Source organism: Haemaphysalis longicornis, unplaced genomic scaffold (genome assembly GCF_048455015.1).
Source record: "Haemaphysalis longicornis isolate Haplotype H1 unplaced genomic scaffold, Haemaphysalis longicornis Haplotype H1 scaffold_14, whole genome shotgun sequence".
Classification (NCBI taxonomy): Eukaryota; Metazoa; Arthropoda; class Arachnida; order Ixodida; family Ixodidae; genus Haemaphysalis; species Haemaphysalis longicornis.
In genome coordinates, this window is record NW_027526245.1 from 14,703,757 (window position 1) to 14,723,164 (window position 19,408).

The 19,408-nt window shown below is 46.6% G+C and overlaps 1 protein-coding gene across 6 annotated transcripts in view; it reads right to left on the reverse strand.

Annotated features, from left to right (window-relative positions):
- Positions 1–19,408, reverse strand: part of Git (ARF GTPase-activating protein GIT1) — a 340,959-nt gene that overhangs the window by 185,779 nt on the left and 135,772 nt on the right. For all 6 annotated transcript variants that reach the window (XM_077695261.1, XM_077695259.1, XM_077695260.1 and 3 more), the window contains one exon: positions 4,569–4,645. In XM_077695261.1, the coding sequence (XP_077551387.1) occupies positions 4,569–4,645 (77 nt within the window). The remainder of the gene's footprint in view (positions 1–4,568; positions 4,646–19,408) is intronic.

The window sequence follows — 19,408 nt, forward strand, 5'->3', positions numbered from 1 at the left end:
AAGACAGATTTTTTAGCAAGTGGTGCATTTTCGTCTTCAGAGTAGATTACAAGGTATTTTGTGAAAGTTTCACCTTGGGAGACTGGTTTCAGTTGAGTTACCTCGGTGCGGCCCCTTTTAGAAGGCCGATCAGTTTTTTGGTGGGGATAGAAAAAGCCAAATCAATTCGGCGGCAGAGCCGGTCGCCCACCACCGAGCCCAACAAGGGACCGTGACGTTAAAGCACACGCTAACCGTTACCTTGCCGCTATAACCCTGTACTTGGTACCAAGGTTGATATCCTTGCACAGTTTAACCCTTGCCGCCAGGAAGAATGTAGAGATCAGGAAGGAAGGAGATGACAAGACAGGGGTAGGAGAGGAGATAGGAAAGTGAAAGAGCTGAGAGGAGGAGAGGAAAAGGCGACTGGCTGATTCCCCCCGGGCGGGTCAGACCGGGGGCACTGTCTGCGAGAAGCGGGGGTCGAAGTGGCGTGTTGCCACTGCGGAGGGGCCGTAAAGGCCCAAAACAACCCCAACTTTGGCTCAGCCACCAGTTTCCCATTTTCCCCGGACACGGCAAAGCCACGCACAGCCGGGATGTGGGTGGGTCCAACTGACATGTGCTGGGGTCCATGGTGTTGCAAGACACCAAGTGCCTACGGCAGTAGGCACCCCTGAGGAGCTCAGGACCGTGGTGGCGCTACTCACCAAAACACCTCGAGTACACAAGGTGCCCCTGCAGGGTGGATCAGAGAGGTAGCTTTCAGAAGTTTTTGGCATATTTCCTTGAATTCCATGAGCACAAACATCTCTGAGTATACCAAACTGCCAAGTAGTACAGTTGAACCTCGATATAACGAACCTCGATTTAACGAAATTCCCGATATAAAGAATTTTTTCAATTGTCTCGATTTTACGAAGTAGTTTTGTGCGGCGCTTCCGATTTAACGAAGTCACGGCAAGAAAGGAAGAATGAAATTCCGGTCGAAGCACGTTTTATTTTGCCTCTCAGACTCTACATTGAAAAAATTCAGTTCTCGCATGAAAGAAAAGTGGTGAAATCTACAGTTAACAACAATTAAAAGAGAAGAAAGAAGCTGCACAAACTGCTAGCAGTCATGGACGGTTTAATAGTGCGGCCACCATTTGGACATCTCCATCGTTGCCTACGCCAGCGCCCTCTATGCTTAGGCTGCCGAAGCCTACTTCAAGCTTTTTTTCTACGCGTCATTGCTCACGGTGCTGCTGCTCTAGGTTGTGCTCGCTGATAACCACATTAATATTTTGTTCGTGCATCGTTAGGTGAGTCTTGTAAGCAGCATGAGCACTCCAAGGGAAAGAAAAGTGTTCCGAACAAGAGCCTGAGGAAGTCCGGTGAAACCGACAGCCACCGAAGTGTGATGGATGCCATCGACGTTCTGCGGAGGCATGCAGGCGCACGCGAATGTTTAAGAGCAAGCCTTGTTAGCGCTGTCAGCATACAAGCATCACGTAAAGCCCGCCCTGGTCAAGAAACGCCAAGCACTGCTTACGGACTTCTTCACTACGGCTTGAACATCGAGTGCTGGTGGCAATAAATTGCTCTCTTTGAACGTGGTCATCTTTGTTTCACCAGCATTCATTAGACAGCTGCGGTGCAGAGAAATCGGTTTCGTAAGGGCTCAGTGGGCATAAAATTGCTTAATCGAATTTGGCCGGAAGATATTTAATTTAAGCTTTCCGCTTTCCCGAGCACGTAAGCGCTGCTCCATACAGTGAAGCGGTCCGCGTGTACTCCGCTCAACTCACAATCATGGCTTTATCTCGAGTGTTGTGGTTGCATCACGCGCCCATACTGCAGAGCCTTTGTACATGAAAAAAGTCTTTCGAAAGTTTCATATTAGCCTTCGGCTGTGGGGCCGCCGCACCCCTCAACGCCGCACCTAAGCCTACCACTGAATGGACGAAAAGACACGCAACTTCGAACCAGTACCCGCCGGGGTGAAGTTCACGGGGCATGAACGCTGGTTCAATTGACTAACAGCGGCATTTAGTAGTGACCGAAATGAAAAAATGAAAAAGTGGAAACCGAGTCTGCTATCATGTTTAATGAGGCGTTGCGGAAAAAGCACCGGTGTTACAACGACACACAAACTACCGTCGGCTATCCGAATTCCACTGCCTACGCGTTGAAACTTTAAATTCACACAATTTTCGCGACCAGTTTTATTACAAATTTCGCTTTAAGTGGAGAGGTAACTACATAGCAGTTGTTTCTGGGTGATGGGCAAAGTTTTGAAACCTCAATAACTGGTTAAATGAACTGTAAAATTGAAACCTCGATTTTACGAAATTCTCGATTTAACGAAATTTGCGCCCCCAAGTACGACTTCGTTATATCGAGGTTTAACTGTATCATACGCCTTTTCAAGGTCAAAGAATGCCGACAAAAAGTACTGCTTATGGACGAGCGCATATCTTATTCCAAGAGCAGAAGTTGGTCAAGTGTGGTCGGAAGCCTTACTGGAAAGGATCTAGCCTCTAGAGAATGCATTAATTTTGGGTTGATCATCTTTTCAAACACCTTGCATAAACAGCTAGTTAGGGCTATAGGTCTGTAACTTGAGGCCTTTTCCTTCCTTCAATATTGAGGTGGCCTCTTTCAGACTTGGAGGAATATATCCACTCTTGCAAATCCTACTAAAAAGTCACAGTAATGTTTGTAGGTGAAGGTCCTTGATCATTTCATAGAGGAAACCGAAAATTCCTTCTTGTGTGCCTCATTTCGAGGTGATGCAATTTTTCTTCCCAACGTTTCAGAAACGGGGTTGATATTGATCCAAAGTAGTGCCCGATCGTGCACAGCGTCGTCAACCAGAGGAGGGCGGGGGCAGGTCTGCTGCCCTTGCAGTTTGCGCATCCGTACCTTTTCTTGGTCTACTTCTCCCAGCTCTCACTTTCCGCTATTTGCCTCACTCTTCTCAATTTCACGCGTGTGAAGTTGATGTCGTTTTCAGCCGCAGAAGAGCTACGGAAAAGGCGCATGTTGTCTCTTGTTCCACCGGAGTTTTCTTTTTTGGTTTTTGGGATCACTGTCGGCTTCCATTGTGTGATTTTCGATAAAGTCACGTGGAAGACAGGTGAGGTTTGCTCCCGTCAGCAAAGCCCATGGTGACACAGTGACACTGCCTTTTCTTCTAGCAAGATTAAAAAGTGCCCGCCGTGGGGCTAAAACATGTTGGCTTCTTTTTATTCAATATGCACGTTCTAATGGCGATACAGTTTTGCATCATAGTTTTCGCAGCCCCAGAGAAGATGGTGGACACTGTAGTTTCCAGCTATTGTGTACGGCTCTGGCCATCAGATTTTCAAACTCGTCATTCGGTAGTCTAAGCAGAGCATATCGTTATTAGCCACTGCAACTGCACAACTCTCACTGCTACCGCCTCTGGTTCAGTCCGGAGTTTGACTTTTCTAGCTGTGGTTGACCTTTACTGATGGTTCTGCCTGTCCTTCTGCACGTGATGTGTTGCTGCTGAAGTTGGTTTCTTGGGCCAGAGGCGTGAGCATGATCCCATCTGCCACCCCCAGGGATCCACTCTGTTACCCTTAATGACCAGCGGCAATCTCACCTTCGCATTACATGCCCTGCCCATGCCCATTTCTTCTTCTCAATTTCCACTACAGTTGAACCTCGTTATAAGAGACATGGATGTAAGAGACAAATGGGTATAAGAGACACTATTCACCCACATGGTTGGCTGCCCTATCTTTCCCATTAAATTGGCCTCTTTTATAACAGACATCGGATGTAGAAGACAGTTGGTTATAAGGGACAAGTCATTCTTGAACTTTAATCGATAATCTCGCAGCAGACATTTTAACTTCAGATGCAGTGCCACCAGTCACTAATTACAGTTGCTTCCATTCTGGAAACACAGGTGGACGACAGGTGCCTGCAGTCGCTATTCATTATAACTTCAGCAAACACAAAGTGGTTCAGTCAGCTATGAAATGACGATGAGAAGCCCTGCCAATGGAAATGCAACTTACAGAAGTGATTGAATCTCACTGCCATCCATTGGATGGAGCGCGATCGCACATGCGGGCTCTCCCACTCGCGTAGCTCCCAATCAAGAAGCATCGCAGATGTTGGGTCCTGCAAGCGTAATGAATAGCCTGAGCACACAGCGGAAGAAGCTGTGCTCTCTGACTATTTATCAGGCTTGTGAACTCAACATCTACGATTCATCTTCCACAAACAAGGAAAGGAAAAAAAGCTTGTATAATCGGCTGTAAAAAACAGTGTAAATACAGTCATGAAGCAAACAAAGATTCAGAGCTGTTTCATAAATTCTGGGGGCCATACATAAATTAGAATGAATCTTTTGAAACATGCTGTAGCGTTCTTTTGAGCTTATTTTAGTCATACGATGCCAACATTGAACTAGGATCTGATTAGTAAGTGAAAACATGGTTCCCTGCTTATAAGAGACATCTCATATAAGAGACAGAAACTGCTCCCCGGTACGCGTCTCTTATAAAGGGGTTCAACTGTAACATGTTCCCTCTCTTCTTGTTCACCTCCTACCCCTCTCATGCACTCACCAGGGCGTGGCTGTCCTCGTCCGAGGCCACGCTGTCGTAGAGGGGCTCGTCGTCGCTCAGCCGCTGCTCCCGGCACCCTGGAAACAGCGAGAGAGCCCCTGCATGGTGGCCTCTGCACTGCCGCCCCCGAAGCATTCCGCCGAACCTTTCCCCCCGGATGGTGTTAGCACGTTCCCGACTACCCCTCTGCCCAGCACACACGGCAAAGAAATTTCAGAGCTGTGCGCTCCCTTCATAAAAGGGCCATCCAGTAAAAAAAACACAAGTTTGGTTCATTCCAAAGATTACCTCTTTACAATCATACTGACAACACTTTTAACGCGAACTTCGCTCAAATGAACTATATAATTAAGAAGAAAGAAAATGTCCATGCGACTCCCTAGCTTACTTTCCACACTAGAACCTATGATGCAACATGCACAGCTGTGCAACTGGCCGAGGCCAGCAAAAGCAACAGAACTAAGACAGGGCTCATAAGCTTGCAGAACGAGCTATTTGCGCTTAATTTTGGGGCCATTTCTTTTATGGCAGCAAGAATGGTGGGGTGAAAAACTGAAGTTACGAACAAACACGTAAACACCGAAGCAGTCAGTGCAGCATATTGCCGGCTGACACTGCCTAACAAAGCCGTCGGATGCATTGGACTTGTCTCACACAACACTGACCTACTGACATAAGCGACATGGCCACTTACGGGACCACGTTTGTCAAGTCATAGCTTACGTTTTAGGAAACGATTAGTACGAACCCTAATAAAAATATGGCAGGTATAGAAGTCCGGCCAGACGCAAAGTGCGAAGACTGGCACTGATGATGATGATGATTGCAGTGGTATTCCCTTTTTAGCGGGGTGATGACGCGCCATCTTACCAAAAAACCTAATTGTCAAACCTCGCGATAATGAAATCCCGCGGGTACGAAATTCCCGCGGCAACAAAATATTTTCGCATCCCAGGCGAACGCCCATAGACGCCCATGTATTTTATATCTTGCGGCAACGAAACATTTTCGGAAACTGATACCGCATTAACGAAATGCGGTGCAAGTTTGGTCGGCATTTCACCTACCCACTGGAGGTTAACTATGTCCAAAAAGTGCTCAAATGCATTTTGTTGGACCCACAGCACACTTGCATGGCCGCCGCCATATTTGCTTACAAAAGAGCGCGCAGCCGGCGGCCGTGGAGGCAGCCTCGCAGCGGCACCACCAGGGGGCTCAAGTTGCGGCTTTGGCTTGGGCCACGCTCGCCCGCGGTGAAAAGGGAAAAACAATGGGATGAGGTCCCGAGCGGGACGCGCGGCCGCAGTTGCTCTATTTCTACAGCAGCTATTTTTGTTCACAAATACGCGGCCTGGGTAAGCTGCTCCGTTCTGCTTGCTCCTCCATTCAAGTTGTTTTAGGGGCTGCTAACAATGCATGCACTGCACACACCGAAGTCGCTCTTTTCATTTTCACAATAAAAAGGGTGCAACTTAAAACTCCACCTTGCGGCACTCCATTTTCTTGCACATGAACCCTAGAGAGTGCAGTTCCAACTCCCGCGCGAAACGTTTTTTCAGACAGGTAACTGGCAAGTGTGTTCATCATGTTACCCGACATGCTGAAGGACTTCAGGTCGCTTAGGATGCCATACCGCCATGTGGTATTGTACGCTTTTTCCAGATCAAAGAATACCGTCATACATGATTGTTTGTGGAGGAAAGCATCCTTTATATAGGACTCGATCGCGACGAGTTGGTCGATGGTGGACCGCCCTGAAGTCTGCCTGGCAGCTCTCGAGAAGACCATTGTACTCAAGAAAGTACACGAGCCTCCTGTTTATCATCTTCTCGAGGAGCTTGCACAGGCAGCTTGTAAGGGCGATGGGCCGATAGCTGGCGGGAGAGGAAGGGTCCTTCCCTTCCTTCAGGAAAGCCACTATACTATGGCCTCCCTCCAAGAGCAAGGAATGTGCCCCGAAAGCCATATGTTATTGAATAGATGGAGAAGTGTTTCAAGGGTGTCTGAGTGTAGATGTTGCAAGGTAAATATAGCTGGTAGCGAAGCTTCCATAGAAGCCCATACGTTCAGAAAATGGCGGCTCTTAAGCTGCTCATGGGGCTTAGCGCCATCTGTGTGAGGAGGGAACACTTCCGGTGGAACAAAAAATAAACAGGATGTGACGCAAGATCCGGTCAGAAAGTGACGTCATTTTGGTGGCATTAGCGGGAAAATGTGACTTCAAACTAGCCTTAGCAGGCCTCTGATCGCTGAGGGCTCAAGTCATTGCCATCTGACGCAAGTTGGCGAGCCCTTGGCGTGTGTCTTTCAAGTCAACGCCAGCTTATACTCGTGACTAGAGAAACGTACTTTAGCATACTGTCGTATGATTCGCCTCGGTGTTCATAAAAACATCTTGCGTCTTCTCTGAACCTTTATTCTGTATTCATGCCTTCCACTGCTGTATAAAAGCAATCACTTGTTTATTTTGATTGCAGTGGGTGGCAAACGTACCGATTCCCCCCCCTTCCCCCCCGACAATTTTTTTTCTGCCTTGGGATACAGAGCACAAAATGACACTTGACCGCTCTCCCCGGCCCCCCTTTCATATAAAAAACGTGCCCACTCCTTACCCCGATACCAGTTTCTACCAACGCCACTGCAGGGTTTAATTGCGTTGCACATACGCAGGTTGCGTGCGTGCCTTAAGTATAGATCAAGGTTATATAATGCTTGCTCAGTTTGTGGACTTCTGTTCTAAGAGAAGAAATAACGCATAGTCATTCTATAATCAAGACATTTGAATTTTATTCCAGGATAAACATAAAACAAATTTACCACACTGCACCATATCAGCACGTATACAATAAGTACAAAATGCTCGTGGGCACTACATGCATTATGATTTTCCTTACGCGCCAAAAAATTGACTTTACCCGTAACACATAGCATTAGGAGCAATGAAAGCGTCAACAGCAGAACTACTTCGAAACAAGAGAAAAGAACTAGGCACTGCATCTTGACGCAGAAAACCGGGCCGCAGGAATGCCGATTCACGGAAGTGCAGCGAGTGCACCGCAGCTGCCCCAGCGTCTTATCAAGTAGACAAGGGTTTCTACAGACGTTCACTCAGCATTCACCCCTGCAATTTCCTGGTTGCATTATTAGGCAAGTGTCGCAACAGATAGTAAAAAGAGGACAAATGGATCAATGCAAACGAAAGCGACGGCAGTATGTAAAAGCACATAGCAGGAAAGATCTCGCAGCAGCGCAGCACAACACAGTACTGCGATGGAAATAATGCTTGCGCATACAAGTGCGGGAAGCAACGAGCACCTCAAGCGTTGTAATGCAATAGAGAAGACACTGAGATAGACAATTAAAGCGACTCGTTTAAATTCGATTGGTACTACGCTGAGAGGTCCTAGAGTAATTGACACCACTTGCTCCGAGCCAGCCTGAGGTGAAATCAAGAGATAACTGTTACATAACAAAGCTTTAGACCCATTTTTTTTCGAAGCACCACCACTCACCCTTACACAACCCCCGTGCACGTATTAACAGTACTATAGTTTCGCGTTACCTGTGGAAATGAGAGGAAAATGGTGCAGTAAAACGCCGGGCGTACGGGAGTTGCTGTTGCAACCTTGTACAGCACATCGTTTCCGTAGGTACCGAGGAAATCACTCCGCTCCAACCGTTGGCAGCATCGTCCCGTAGTTCACCGTGCCCGCCGGGCACGGATGATACACGGATGATACAACGGATGATACGGATGATACAACGCACCTCGCAACTCCACGCACAGCAAATTAACAAGAAAAAACAAATGCAAATGCGCACCACCAAAACACGCGAGGGGCGTTTCCTAGCAGACGAACTTTAGGAGCGCCTTTCCGAACACTACAAGGACTGCATCACAGAACAATGACATGTGCCATTCTTCAGAGGGCGCTACAAAAAAGGTTTGTGAGAATGAACAGCATTTTCATAAATTATTTACACATTGTGCCTAAATAAATGTGGTTCAGAAATAAATATTGTTCGTAAAATATAAATGTTGTTTTATTGTTGAACAAAACTTGGTTTTTTTGTTACTAGTGTTTGTTCCCTCCTCACCTAGTCGCGCTTCAATCGCCACTCCCATAAGCCCCCATGCTGATGTCGCTGGCAATAGGTTCTGAACCGCTTTTTGCCCGAAGCTTCGCTACCATTTATATTTACCTTGGATGTTGTATCATAGTGTATGTGATTTTGTCTGCACCTGGAGCTGAAGGCTTACATGTTGTCAGGGCTGCCTTCAGCTCATGAATTGAAAAAGGAGAATTGTAAGAAGTGTGCGACTTGTTGCAATCACGCAGGGACTTCTTTTCCGCAGATGTTTTGTGTTTCATGAAAGTGTTTGTGTAGTGTGCTGAACTGGACACGTGTTCGAAGTGTTGCGCAAGTGTGTTAGCCTGGTCTTCCAGTGTGTCCCCTGTTGTACTAACCAGGGGCAAGCTGTGTGTCTGTTGTCCTTTTAGTTTTCATATTCGTGTCCCGACTTTGTAAGAGTTTATGGATGTCAAGAAGGTGTGCCAACTCTCTCATTTTGCCTCACGGCGCACACGTTTTCCGAACGCCTTGGCCTATTTGAACAAAATAAGGTTACCCGACGTGGGGTACCGACGAAGGATACCCCACGCCTTGTTCTGGGCCTCTCGCGCCCGCCTACAGTCCTCATTCCACCACGGCCTCCGCTGGTTGCGCGGGGTACCAGAGGCGTGGGAATGGACTTTTCGGCGGCGTCGAGGATGTGCGCCGTGAGGAGTTGGGTAGCTTCTTCAATGTGTAGGTGTCCTATGGATGTGTGGTGTAGTTTGGATGTCTCTGTAAATGTAATCCAGTTAGCTCTTGCTTCGTTGAACCTGTTGTGGGAAGATGGACTGCATGGGCCTTTACCTATATGTGTTAGTAAGGTGGGGAAGTGGTCACTGCCATATGGGTCAGTGCCTACACCCCACTCGAGAAGAGGAAAAAACTGCGGAGCCAACAGCCAAGTCAAGATATGAGTGTGTGTTGTGTCCTATATTAACGTATGTGGGCTTATTTTTGTTGAAGAGGCATGCTCCTGAAGATGTAAGGAATTTCTCTATCAGGCGACCTCGGGCATCCATGCGTGAAGAGCCCCAAAGAGAGTTGTGCGCATTAAGGTCGCCTGTTAGGATATATGGTTCGGGCAGCTGGTCGACCAGCGCCTCGAAGTCAGAGCTAGAAAGCACAAAATCAGGACAAATGTAAATGGAGCATACCATGATCAACCTATTAAAAATTATTGTGCGTATTGCTACAGCCTCAAGGATGGTGTTCAGAGTGATAGGGTGGCATGCTAGGGATTTCCTGGCTATTATGGCTACACCGCCCGAAGAGTGTGTGCAGCCAACCCTATTCTTTCTGAACACCATATAGCTATTTAAGAAATTTGATTGATTGGAATTTAAATGTGTTTCTTGGACACACATTAAACTTGGCTGATTAGCATGCAGAATCTTACACACATCGTCAAGATTATTCAGAAGGCCTCTGCAGTTCCATTGAACAATATTTTCTCTTCCCATTATTACGTGTTCAGAGCTACTGGAGTGTGATTATTTATGTAGGGTCTTTCGGGGCTTGGACAATTGGAAGGGGTTTTTTTACCTTCTCTACTGACCTGGACGTCGCAGCCCGTTCCTTTCGTTGCAATGAAAGCCGGAAGGGCTCGACGTCCATGTCGTCATCTGAAGGCAAGGGGGTGCCCAGCGGACTGGGCCCCCTTGACGTGGTACCCTTTCGGGTGTTCTTTGCCTGCGCTGCCAGTGCCGAAGGCGTGGGGAGCACCACAGATGGCACAGGCAGTGAGGCGGGGGAGGGGGTCGCTGCGACTGCCTCCGTCTCCATCTCCGTGCCCTTGCGTGTGCTTTGGGCTGGTGGAGAGGAAGCAGTGGATGCAGCGGCATCCCCAACAGACGTTGCCACCACAGCCACTGCTGGGTGAGCGAGCGGTGCAGCGGCTGGTTGGGCTGCCCGGGGCAACCCTAGGGGGGGCGGTGGTGGGACCAAGTCCGACTTGCGGTACTGGGTCCCCGCCGAAACCAGACGCCGCTCTGCCCCCCGGCGAGCTGCGTCGGCGTACCTCCCCAGGGGGAAAGAGGCGAACCTCTTTCGGGCCTCTGGGAAGGTTATGTTTTCTGTGACCTTGATGTTTATTGTTTTCTTCTCAAGTTGCAACTTCTCGCATTTTCTGGAGTACGCCGCGTGTGGGCCCTGACAGTTAATGCACAGGAGTTGTTGTGAACTACAATTATCCGTGGGATGGTCATGTTGGGTGCACTTGGCACAGGTTATTTGACCCTGACACGAGTTAGTACCATGCCCGAACCGCTGGCACTTAAAACAGCACCGCGGATTCGGGATCTACACTCGGACAGAGCACCGGATAAAACCGGCATTGATGTGGTCAGGAAGAGTGGAACGGTCAAAAGTCAAGATGATATGTTTAGTTGGTACTATCTCACCGTCTCTTCTAATGGTGATGCGCTTGACTGCCGTCACACCTTGACTTCACAGGCCTTCAGGAAGATCGGCATCTGTCTCATTTGCAAGATCTGGCTCCGAGATCACGCCCTGAGAGCTGTTGAGGCTGCGGTGGGGCGTGACCTTGATGTCAAGATCGGCAATACGGGTCTGCTTCAAGAGTTTTGTGGCCTGCTGCTCACTATGTACCTCGACCAAGATTTCACCGGTTCTTTGTTTCTTAGCTTTATAGGATCCACCTATAACACTTTCCAGAAACTTCGAAATCAAGAACACTGACTGCGAAGCAATAGGCCTGGCTTGTTCAAGAGATTCAATTATCAAGAAATGGGGGTAGTTATCAGGTTTTCGGATTGTTGTCGTCGTCGGAAGGGGTGGATAGGATACTTCGGTGCAACCCCTTTTAGGGGGCCGATCATTGGGCTTGGGAAATTTAGAAAAAACCATACAGCATGTATAAAAGCAGGGAACCGGGGTACTTCCTTCGCTCAGGTTACCTTGATACCGAGAGAGGTCCCGGAGCTCCCTGCCTGGTAAACAGACAGGGAGTACAATAAAATTGACAGTTGGGCTAGTTGGTTTTGATTCATCGTAAGTAGCGCTAGAGACGGGACACAGAAGAGAAGACACACACGACGGCGCTATCTGCCCATAGCGCCGGAGCTTGACCTGGGCTCCGACGGCCGCCGTTTGTGGTTTCTGCCCTTCACCATAAAACTCGTAGCCACGGTAGATTACAGCAAGAGTATGGGGGCTCGGGGTCCGCGGTTATCGCCAGTACCGTCACCAAGATTGCTCAAGGTGCCCCGTGCGGGGGTATTTGCGTTATTATTTTTTTTCTTGCTAAATATAAAGTTCGATACAGCATTGAATGGCGAACTTTGCAGTGACTTGCTCTACCTCATCTGGGAGTGGTAACTTAAGGGGGTGGCTGCTCCAGAAAAGGTATAACTTGATAGTACACGCCTTCAGGCAGATTATAGGGCATTCATGCACGAAGCATTAAAAACTTGACCGGTAGTAATGCAACTACTTGAGAACACCAAGCTCATTTCGGCTGTGCGGAAATGTCAACCAGGTTCATTATGTTACAAGGCACAAGCTTCTCATGTCCGCCCCGAGTCCTGATAGAAGCTATAGTATACGAAATGGACTGCGTTGAGACTCAAAACAGAAGCACAAGTTTAAACTGGCATGACTTAAATACCGATGACTGAATTATTCCGCTTTGCATGTGGACTAATCCTGCCATGTTCGTGTAATTTTCGCCTTTAACAGCGCTGTTCTTGCACGTGATGTCTTTGTGTTTAGGGTTGGTATTTGCTAAAATTATTGCTAATGATATAACGCTTCCTGTATGCATAATTTATAGCCTCTCGTTCTTTTAAGATGAGACCTGCGCTACACATAACGCAAGTGCATAGATTCGGTACTGCACAGAATGAGCTTTATTGACCTTACACTGGCAGCTAATGTATGGACGTTGAATGCAAAAACATTTTACATCGCATTTTGGGCAAGAACAACTAAATAAAAAATCTAATTCTTACGGCCTACGTCATTTTATTGCGGATGTCACACTCATCATACTCCACACGTTGAAATAAAGCAAGTAATTGCATAAAACTATGGCCATTTAATGCAATGCCTGCACAAGGTTCCCGTGCGTGCAATGTACATCACGGGCATAGATTTGTACCATGCGGTCTGTGGATTTTCGCCCAGTTTACAACTCAACCTGGCACAAGTACAATCATAATCAACACCAATATCATGAGAGAACCTTAAAGGGCCTACTTGAAGACAAAACACAACCTTGTTCAATTTAATAGCACTAGCCTTTGGTAACTCGCACAGCTCCATTCCAATTACAGACGTTTTTTTTTCAACCGCAGCAATGCAACAAATATCATAAATTTTCAAATTTAGCGCTGCAGTGAAGTAACATCGGCAGGAGTTGTATATATATAGGCTAGCGCTAAAACGTAGTTGTGAGTGTGTTAACTGCACGTTGGAATTCAAATGATAAGATCAATGGAGGCCCCTCAACAATCGCGCAATCATGTTCCTTGGTGGTGCCTTAGGTCGTTGGGCACCAATCGTCCAACAAGATCCTGTGCCGTCATAGTGAAATCGCCGCCAGAAAGTGGGCGGGGATTCGCGATTGCTTAAAATGTTTAATTTAACATATCCATAATTCCTTTGAATTTTGCTGTAAAACTGATCATAGTTATCGGGACAAGGAAGTCTTTTTAATGAACCGAAGATGTATTTTATCTTCATAGCCTTTAAGGGCGCTTGCAAACTACCGCGCTTTTTTTTCTTTCGGGGGGAAGGGGGGGCCCCCCGAACAAAAATCCTGGCTACGCGCCTGCTACCGATCACAACTAGCCCAACAACAAGCCTTATTGAACTTAATTTCTTGTACATCGGACCTTTGTGCTCCTCATCTTCCTCCACTACCGCGTATCTGCCACTTTGTCGCCCTGATTGCTGAAGCCAGATGCGGTACCAGGATTCTCACGTACAGTTTGACGCACGGCATTAGCTCTCCAGTGATCACAACTCTTCTGGGAAGAATCACGCCAACGGACTCAACGGCCAGAAGACTGTGCAGGATTCTGAGGGACGAGACCTGGCGTCAATTGAGATTGTACCAGGACAACATCAGGGTATCCTGCGCTGAAGTCCAAGTCAATGACAAGGTATTTCTTTCAACTTGCCGAAATGCATGGAGAGCGGCTGTTTGAAGCTTCATTCAGGTTATTGCCAAAGAAGCAAAAATGTTCGAGAAAAGGGGCTCATGAAGTGGTAAATCTGTCGAAATCTGTTCTTCCGCCGCAAGTACAGGCTACCCTGGAAAAAGGGCCAAAGTACGCTGTGCACCCCTCCGTAAAACCTGTTGAGCTCCGGTCCATGGCGCATAAGGTGGCCATCGGAGCAGACCAGGACAAAAGGAGGCGTGCCTCTCGGAGTGTGTGGATGGCGTCATCTCGCACCATTTGACAGCAAGAAGCCGTAATGTGGCGGTGGGACCGACAGTGCGATTTCTCTGCGACAATGAGCTGAGGCTAACGCAGTCTGATAAAACTGGCGCGTTTGCCGTTCTGGAAAAAAGCCAGTTTCGAGCCAAGGCACTCGAAGCTGTCACAAAAAACTTCGATGAAGCAAGTGAAGTCACCGAGCAGCAACTAAAGACGTTGAAGACGAATGCAGCCAAGTTATGTGATGATGTTGGATTGGAAGGCGTGGCGAAGAGCATTAAAGGAAGAAAAGGCCTGTGCCTGAAACCATTCTACAGCTACAGCCCTTCAGGACTATAGTCGTAGACAAGGGAACTTGGCAGAACGCCTTGGCCAAGTTTCTGCAAAGACAGTTGGCAAGACTTCCCGTAGAAGACCCGTTCTTAATCAAGAAGTCAGACATTTCCTGAAGGACTCGAGGCCTGTGTCGTGCTTCTCTGTGGATGTGTCGGACCTTTTCTACAGCGTGCCTCAGCTTTGGAAGCGGTTGAGCAATGCATTGATGCTTATGGATGTGTAAAGTTTCAAAATGAATGTGGAATGAGTACCAGAGATTTCCTTGGTCTTCTAAGCATGTACCTTGAGTCCTTATACGTTGAATTTGGGGGGACGGTATTTGCCCAGAGAGAAGGAATTAGCATCGGCTCCCGCATTGCCCCCGTTCTATGTGACATTTATTTGGCTCGGGGAGTCCGAGAGCTAGAAGAAAGCCTCGGTAGCTTTGGCATAGTGAAATGTTTTAGATACGTTGACGATTTCTTGGTGTGTACGGTTCCCGGAAGCGTTAATGAAAGCATCGTACAGGACATCTTGGGAAAGTTTAAAGCGGCACATGAAGGGCTAGACTTTACCTTGGAGTTGCCGGCAAATAACGTCCTTCAGTACTTAGATTTGAAGTTAAGTTTTGAACTAAGACACACGTGTTGGTGCTACCATAGCAGGGGTGAGAAGCAGCTTTTGCCTTTCGATTCGGCACACAGCAAGCTGGTAAAGCGTGGTATAGCCAAAGCTTGTCTAACGCAGGCGATAAAGAAGTCCTGTTTCCATGCTATTGCGGAAAGCTTAGAGAACCAAGCTGCGAGGCTCCGAAATAGCGGCTACCCACAATCTTTGATAGGTTCTGTGCCGGAAACGATCCTTTCGGTAGATATTAAAGGAAGGCAGGTCAAGCGGAAAAAACAGGACAAACGTCCTGTGGTGATCCAGTACATCCATGAACTGTCTCATCGGTTAAAAAAAGTTGCCGCGATACACGAGGTTCCGGTGGTTTTTTCCACTCCGCAGAAACTTTCAAAGTTGTGCAATTTGGTCGATAAAAAGATAGGTAGCCAGAGCAGAGGAATGAATGGTGAGCGCAGCTGTGGTGTAGCGCACACGCGCAAGTTTGTTGATTATTGCATGGGTGTTGTCTACAAAATCCCTCTTTCGTGCACGAGGGCATATATAGGGCAAACAGGACGTTGCCTTAACGAGCGGCTCAAGGAGCACCGCGCGTTATGTGAGCAGAAGACCATTTCAGGTAATCTCTCATTGCACTGCTTCGACTGTAAAAGCGCTCCGGCAGTCCAATGCGCTCTGGCATTCAATGATGCTGAGGTCCTGAGGTCAATGATGCTGAGGTCCGGCATTCAATGATGCTGAGGTCCATGCGAAACACAACTTTTCGAATTTACGACTGATCTTCATCTAAACCTTGATCCATCATTTCAGACTGATGTAATTTTCGTTGACTTTTCAAAGGCCTTCGATCTCGTCCCTCACCAACGACTTATCAAGAAACTTTCTTCCCTTTCCCTCGATCCCCGGACCTTATCCTGGATTAAGTGCTTCCTAACCCGCCAGTCGCAATTCACTGTTATCGGTGGTGCCCATTCCGATACTACTCCAGTAATCTCTGGCGTCCCTCAGGGCTCGGTTCTCGGTCTACTTCTCTTTTTAATCTACGTAAATGATCTTCCTTCTGGCATTTCATCAACGCTTCGTCTTTTTGCAGACGATTGCGTCATCTATCGTCGTATATCAACTCCCGAAGATCAACTAATACTACAGCAAGACTTACACATTATAGATAACTGGTGCGCTCAGTGGATGATGAAGCCGAATATTTCCAAATGCAAGTTCATGCCTGTCTCACGAAAACACACTAACGTCATCCATCCGTATTCATTAAACTCAGTAGTGTTATCGCAAGTGGATTCTTACCGATACCTGGGCATTGTAATTACAAGCAGACTAACCTGGACCGAGCATATAACCAAACTAGCTGCCGATGCCTCAAAAACTCTTGGCTACCTTAGGAGGTCATTGTCATTATCACCTGCAAGTCTTCGTAAATTGGCCTTTGAAACTTTTGTTCGTACTAAAATGGAATACGCATCTGCGATTTGGAGCCTTCATCAGATATACCTAATTAACATTCTTGAATCCGTCCAAAATCGTGCCGCCAGATTCATCTCCACAAATTACGACAAACGAGCAAGCATCAGTCTAATAAAATCATCCCTCGGTCTCCCTGTTTTGTCAGCTCGATGCAAAATTTCATGTCTCTGTCTTTTTCACAAACTATACTACAGTTTTCCTCACCTATATGGCTCACTTTTACTTCTGCCTGTCCGAACATCTCGTCGCTTATTTAATTCCATGAGTATTCAACAGTTGTTTGGTTCTACTAACGCTTTTAACAAATCATTTCTTCCTACGGCTATTGAAGAGTAGAATGGATTGACTGATGCTATTGTCAGCGAACAAGTTGCTTTTAAATTTAGAGATTTATTACTAGCCACCCTTGACTCTTAATCACTGTTCTTTTTTTGTTGTTTGTTTCCTGCCACCTGTATATTTTGGACTGCGAATTGACTGTTAATAATTCGTTCTACGTGCTCTGTGTTCTTTTTGTTATTTGTTCCTACCTGTATGTATTGCTAATTCAAAAACTGTATACATGAACTGTATTTTCATTGACATTTGTACTTTGATTGTTCCCCCACCCCTTAAGTAATGCCCCGAGAGAGGCCTTTAAGGGTAAAATAAATGATGATGAAATCAAATGATAAAATAACCAGAGAAATTTGGGAGGCATTTTGCATGACATCGGGAATAGAAGGAGAGTGCGTTAGCTCCCCTTCCATTACCTTGCTAGAGAAAGAAAAGGAGTATCTCCGGTACAAACAAACAAAGAAATTTGACGCATGCACACAGTGTTGGCCTAAGTGGTGGATCATCTACCTATATATTTCCTTCTTCTTTGTTGATTAAACTTCAGTTGTTAGTAGCGCCTCACTCATTCTGACTGGTTTTCTTTCGCTCTACGTTTGTCCCTTGTGTTACAAAAAAGCGCTTTTCCAACCATGTACAAGTTTATTGGGCCCGTAGCCCCTTCCCACGTTTACAATGAGTTGCTGTTGTCACCCCTTATCAGACATCGTGAACTTTTAGACAGATGAAAATGTATTCTCACTAAGAAAGAAAGTTTCTACATGATATTGAAATCAAATGCATACAACGACAATCGGAGAAAGAAACACATGCTGACGAAAGTTGAGCGACACTGTGTGCCTCGAGAGCCCTAAATAATGATGACGAAGTTGAGGTTTAATGGCGCAGCAACCTTTCGGTTATATGCGCCAAACACAAGGCAAGAAGATATCAATGTAAGTTAAAAGTGTTTTGTTCAAGGTATCATAATTATAGAAATGATTTCTTTTAAAAACTGTTCCGTGAGATGAAGTAGCTAAAACTGGTGTAAAAAGCCAGTGTCTCTAAAAAATTCAAAAACTTTAGTCGAAGGTACCATTGGTTCATCACTAAGTAAAAGCATTGGGTTTAAGGGTATACAAAAGGTGTATAAAGCTCTAAAATGTCTAATGCGGGCTGCTTCTAGGTATGGACAACTTATTAGGATATGTAGTCCAGTAAGAGGTTATCTGCAGTGCTCGCAAATGGGTTCCTGTTCCTTTTTCAACAGGAAGCCACGTGTCAGCACAGTGTGACCTATAATGCAGCCGGCACAAAATAACCTCAAAGAACTCGGTGTCTACAACTTTTCCATTCAGATACGTAAGGTTTGACTAGATGTAATTTATTTCTGGTTTGTTTATCCCATTCATGATGATGTTTGGAGTTTAATGGCGCAAGGCCGACTAAGGGCAAAGAGCGCCAAACAATAGTGATTACATGAAAGTGGCATTGAAGTAAAAGTAGAATATTTCAGTAAAAATAAACAAAGTAAAACACAACGTAATGAAGATGACTGGTGTAGAGGGCCAGGTTGTCAACATGCATGATAAGAAATGAGATGTAAAAATTTTACGTCGGTAAGAAACTCGAAAATGCGTTTGATAGAAAACATGGCTTCGTCTCCTAAGAAGTATGACGGGTGTGGTGGAGAATGTCGCGCGTGTAGTTGTGGGAAGTATTTGTGTCGTGTTGTATCAAGTTGATTGATTGATTGATTGTGGGGTTTAACGCGCCGACGCAACGCAGGCGATGAGGCGCGCCGTAGTGGAGGGCTCCGGATTAATTTTGACCACCTGGGGATCTTTATCGTGCGCCGAAATCTCGTACACACGGGCGTTTGTTGTGTCAAGTGCCTTACATTGTATAAGGATGTGGATCACGGATAGGGCCTCTCCGCACCTGCTGCACAGAGGTCTTGGAGACCCCGTGATAAGGTTCGAGTGCGTTGCATGTGTGTGCCCTATCCATAATCTGGCCAAGGCGACTTCAGTGTATCTATTCCGTGTGTCGGTGGTGTATGGTCCCAAGTGTGGTTTTATTACGTGTAACTTGTTGTCTGTTTGTTCGCTCCAGTGTGTTTGCCATGTTTTGCGAAGTTGTTGTCTGATGTGTGGTTTCACGTCGGTGTAGGGTAATGTGGTTATGTCTACTGTATTCAAGAGTGTAGCAGCAGCAGCCATTCGGTCCGCTGCTTCGTTCCCGGCTATACCACAGTGGCCAGGGACCCAGCAAAGGGCCGGTTCAAATTTGTGGACATACACAGACATAATACCCTTTACCATTAGATTTATAACATGATTTTTTGAAGACTTTGTTGACGACAACGCCCGCACAACACTGAGTGAATCTGTATAGATAATAGATTGTGAGATGTGGCTTTGAAGTATATGATTAACAACAAGAAGTACACCATAAGCCTCTGCCGTAAAGATAATTGTATTACTGTTTAGAGTTCTAGTGACACTAAGGCCGGGCCCATGCGCCGCGCAGGACACCGAGGTGGAAGTTTTAGAGGCATCCGTATAAAATTCAGAACACTGATACTTC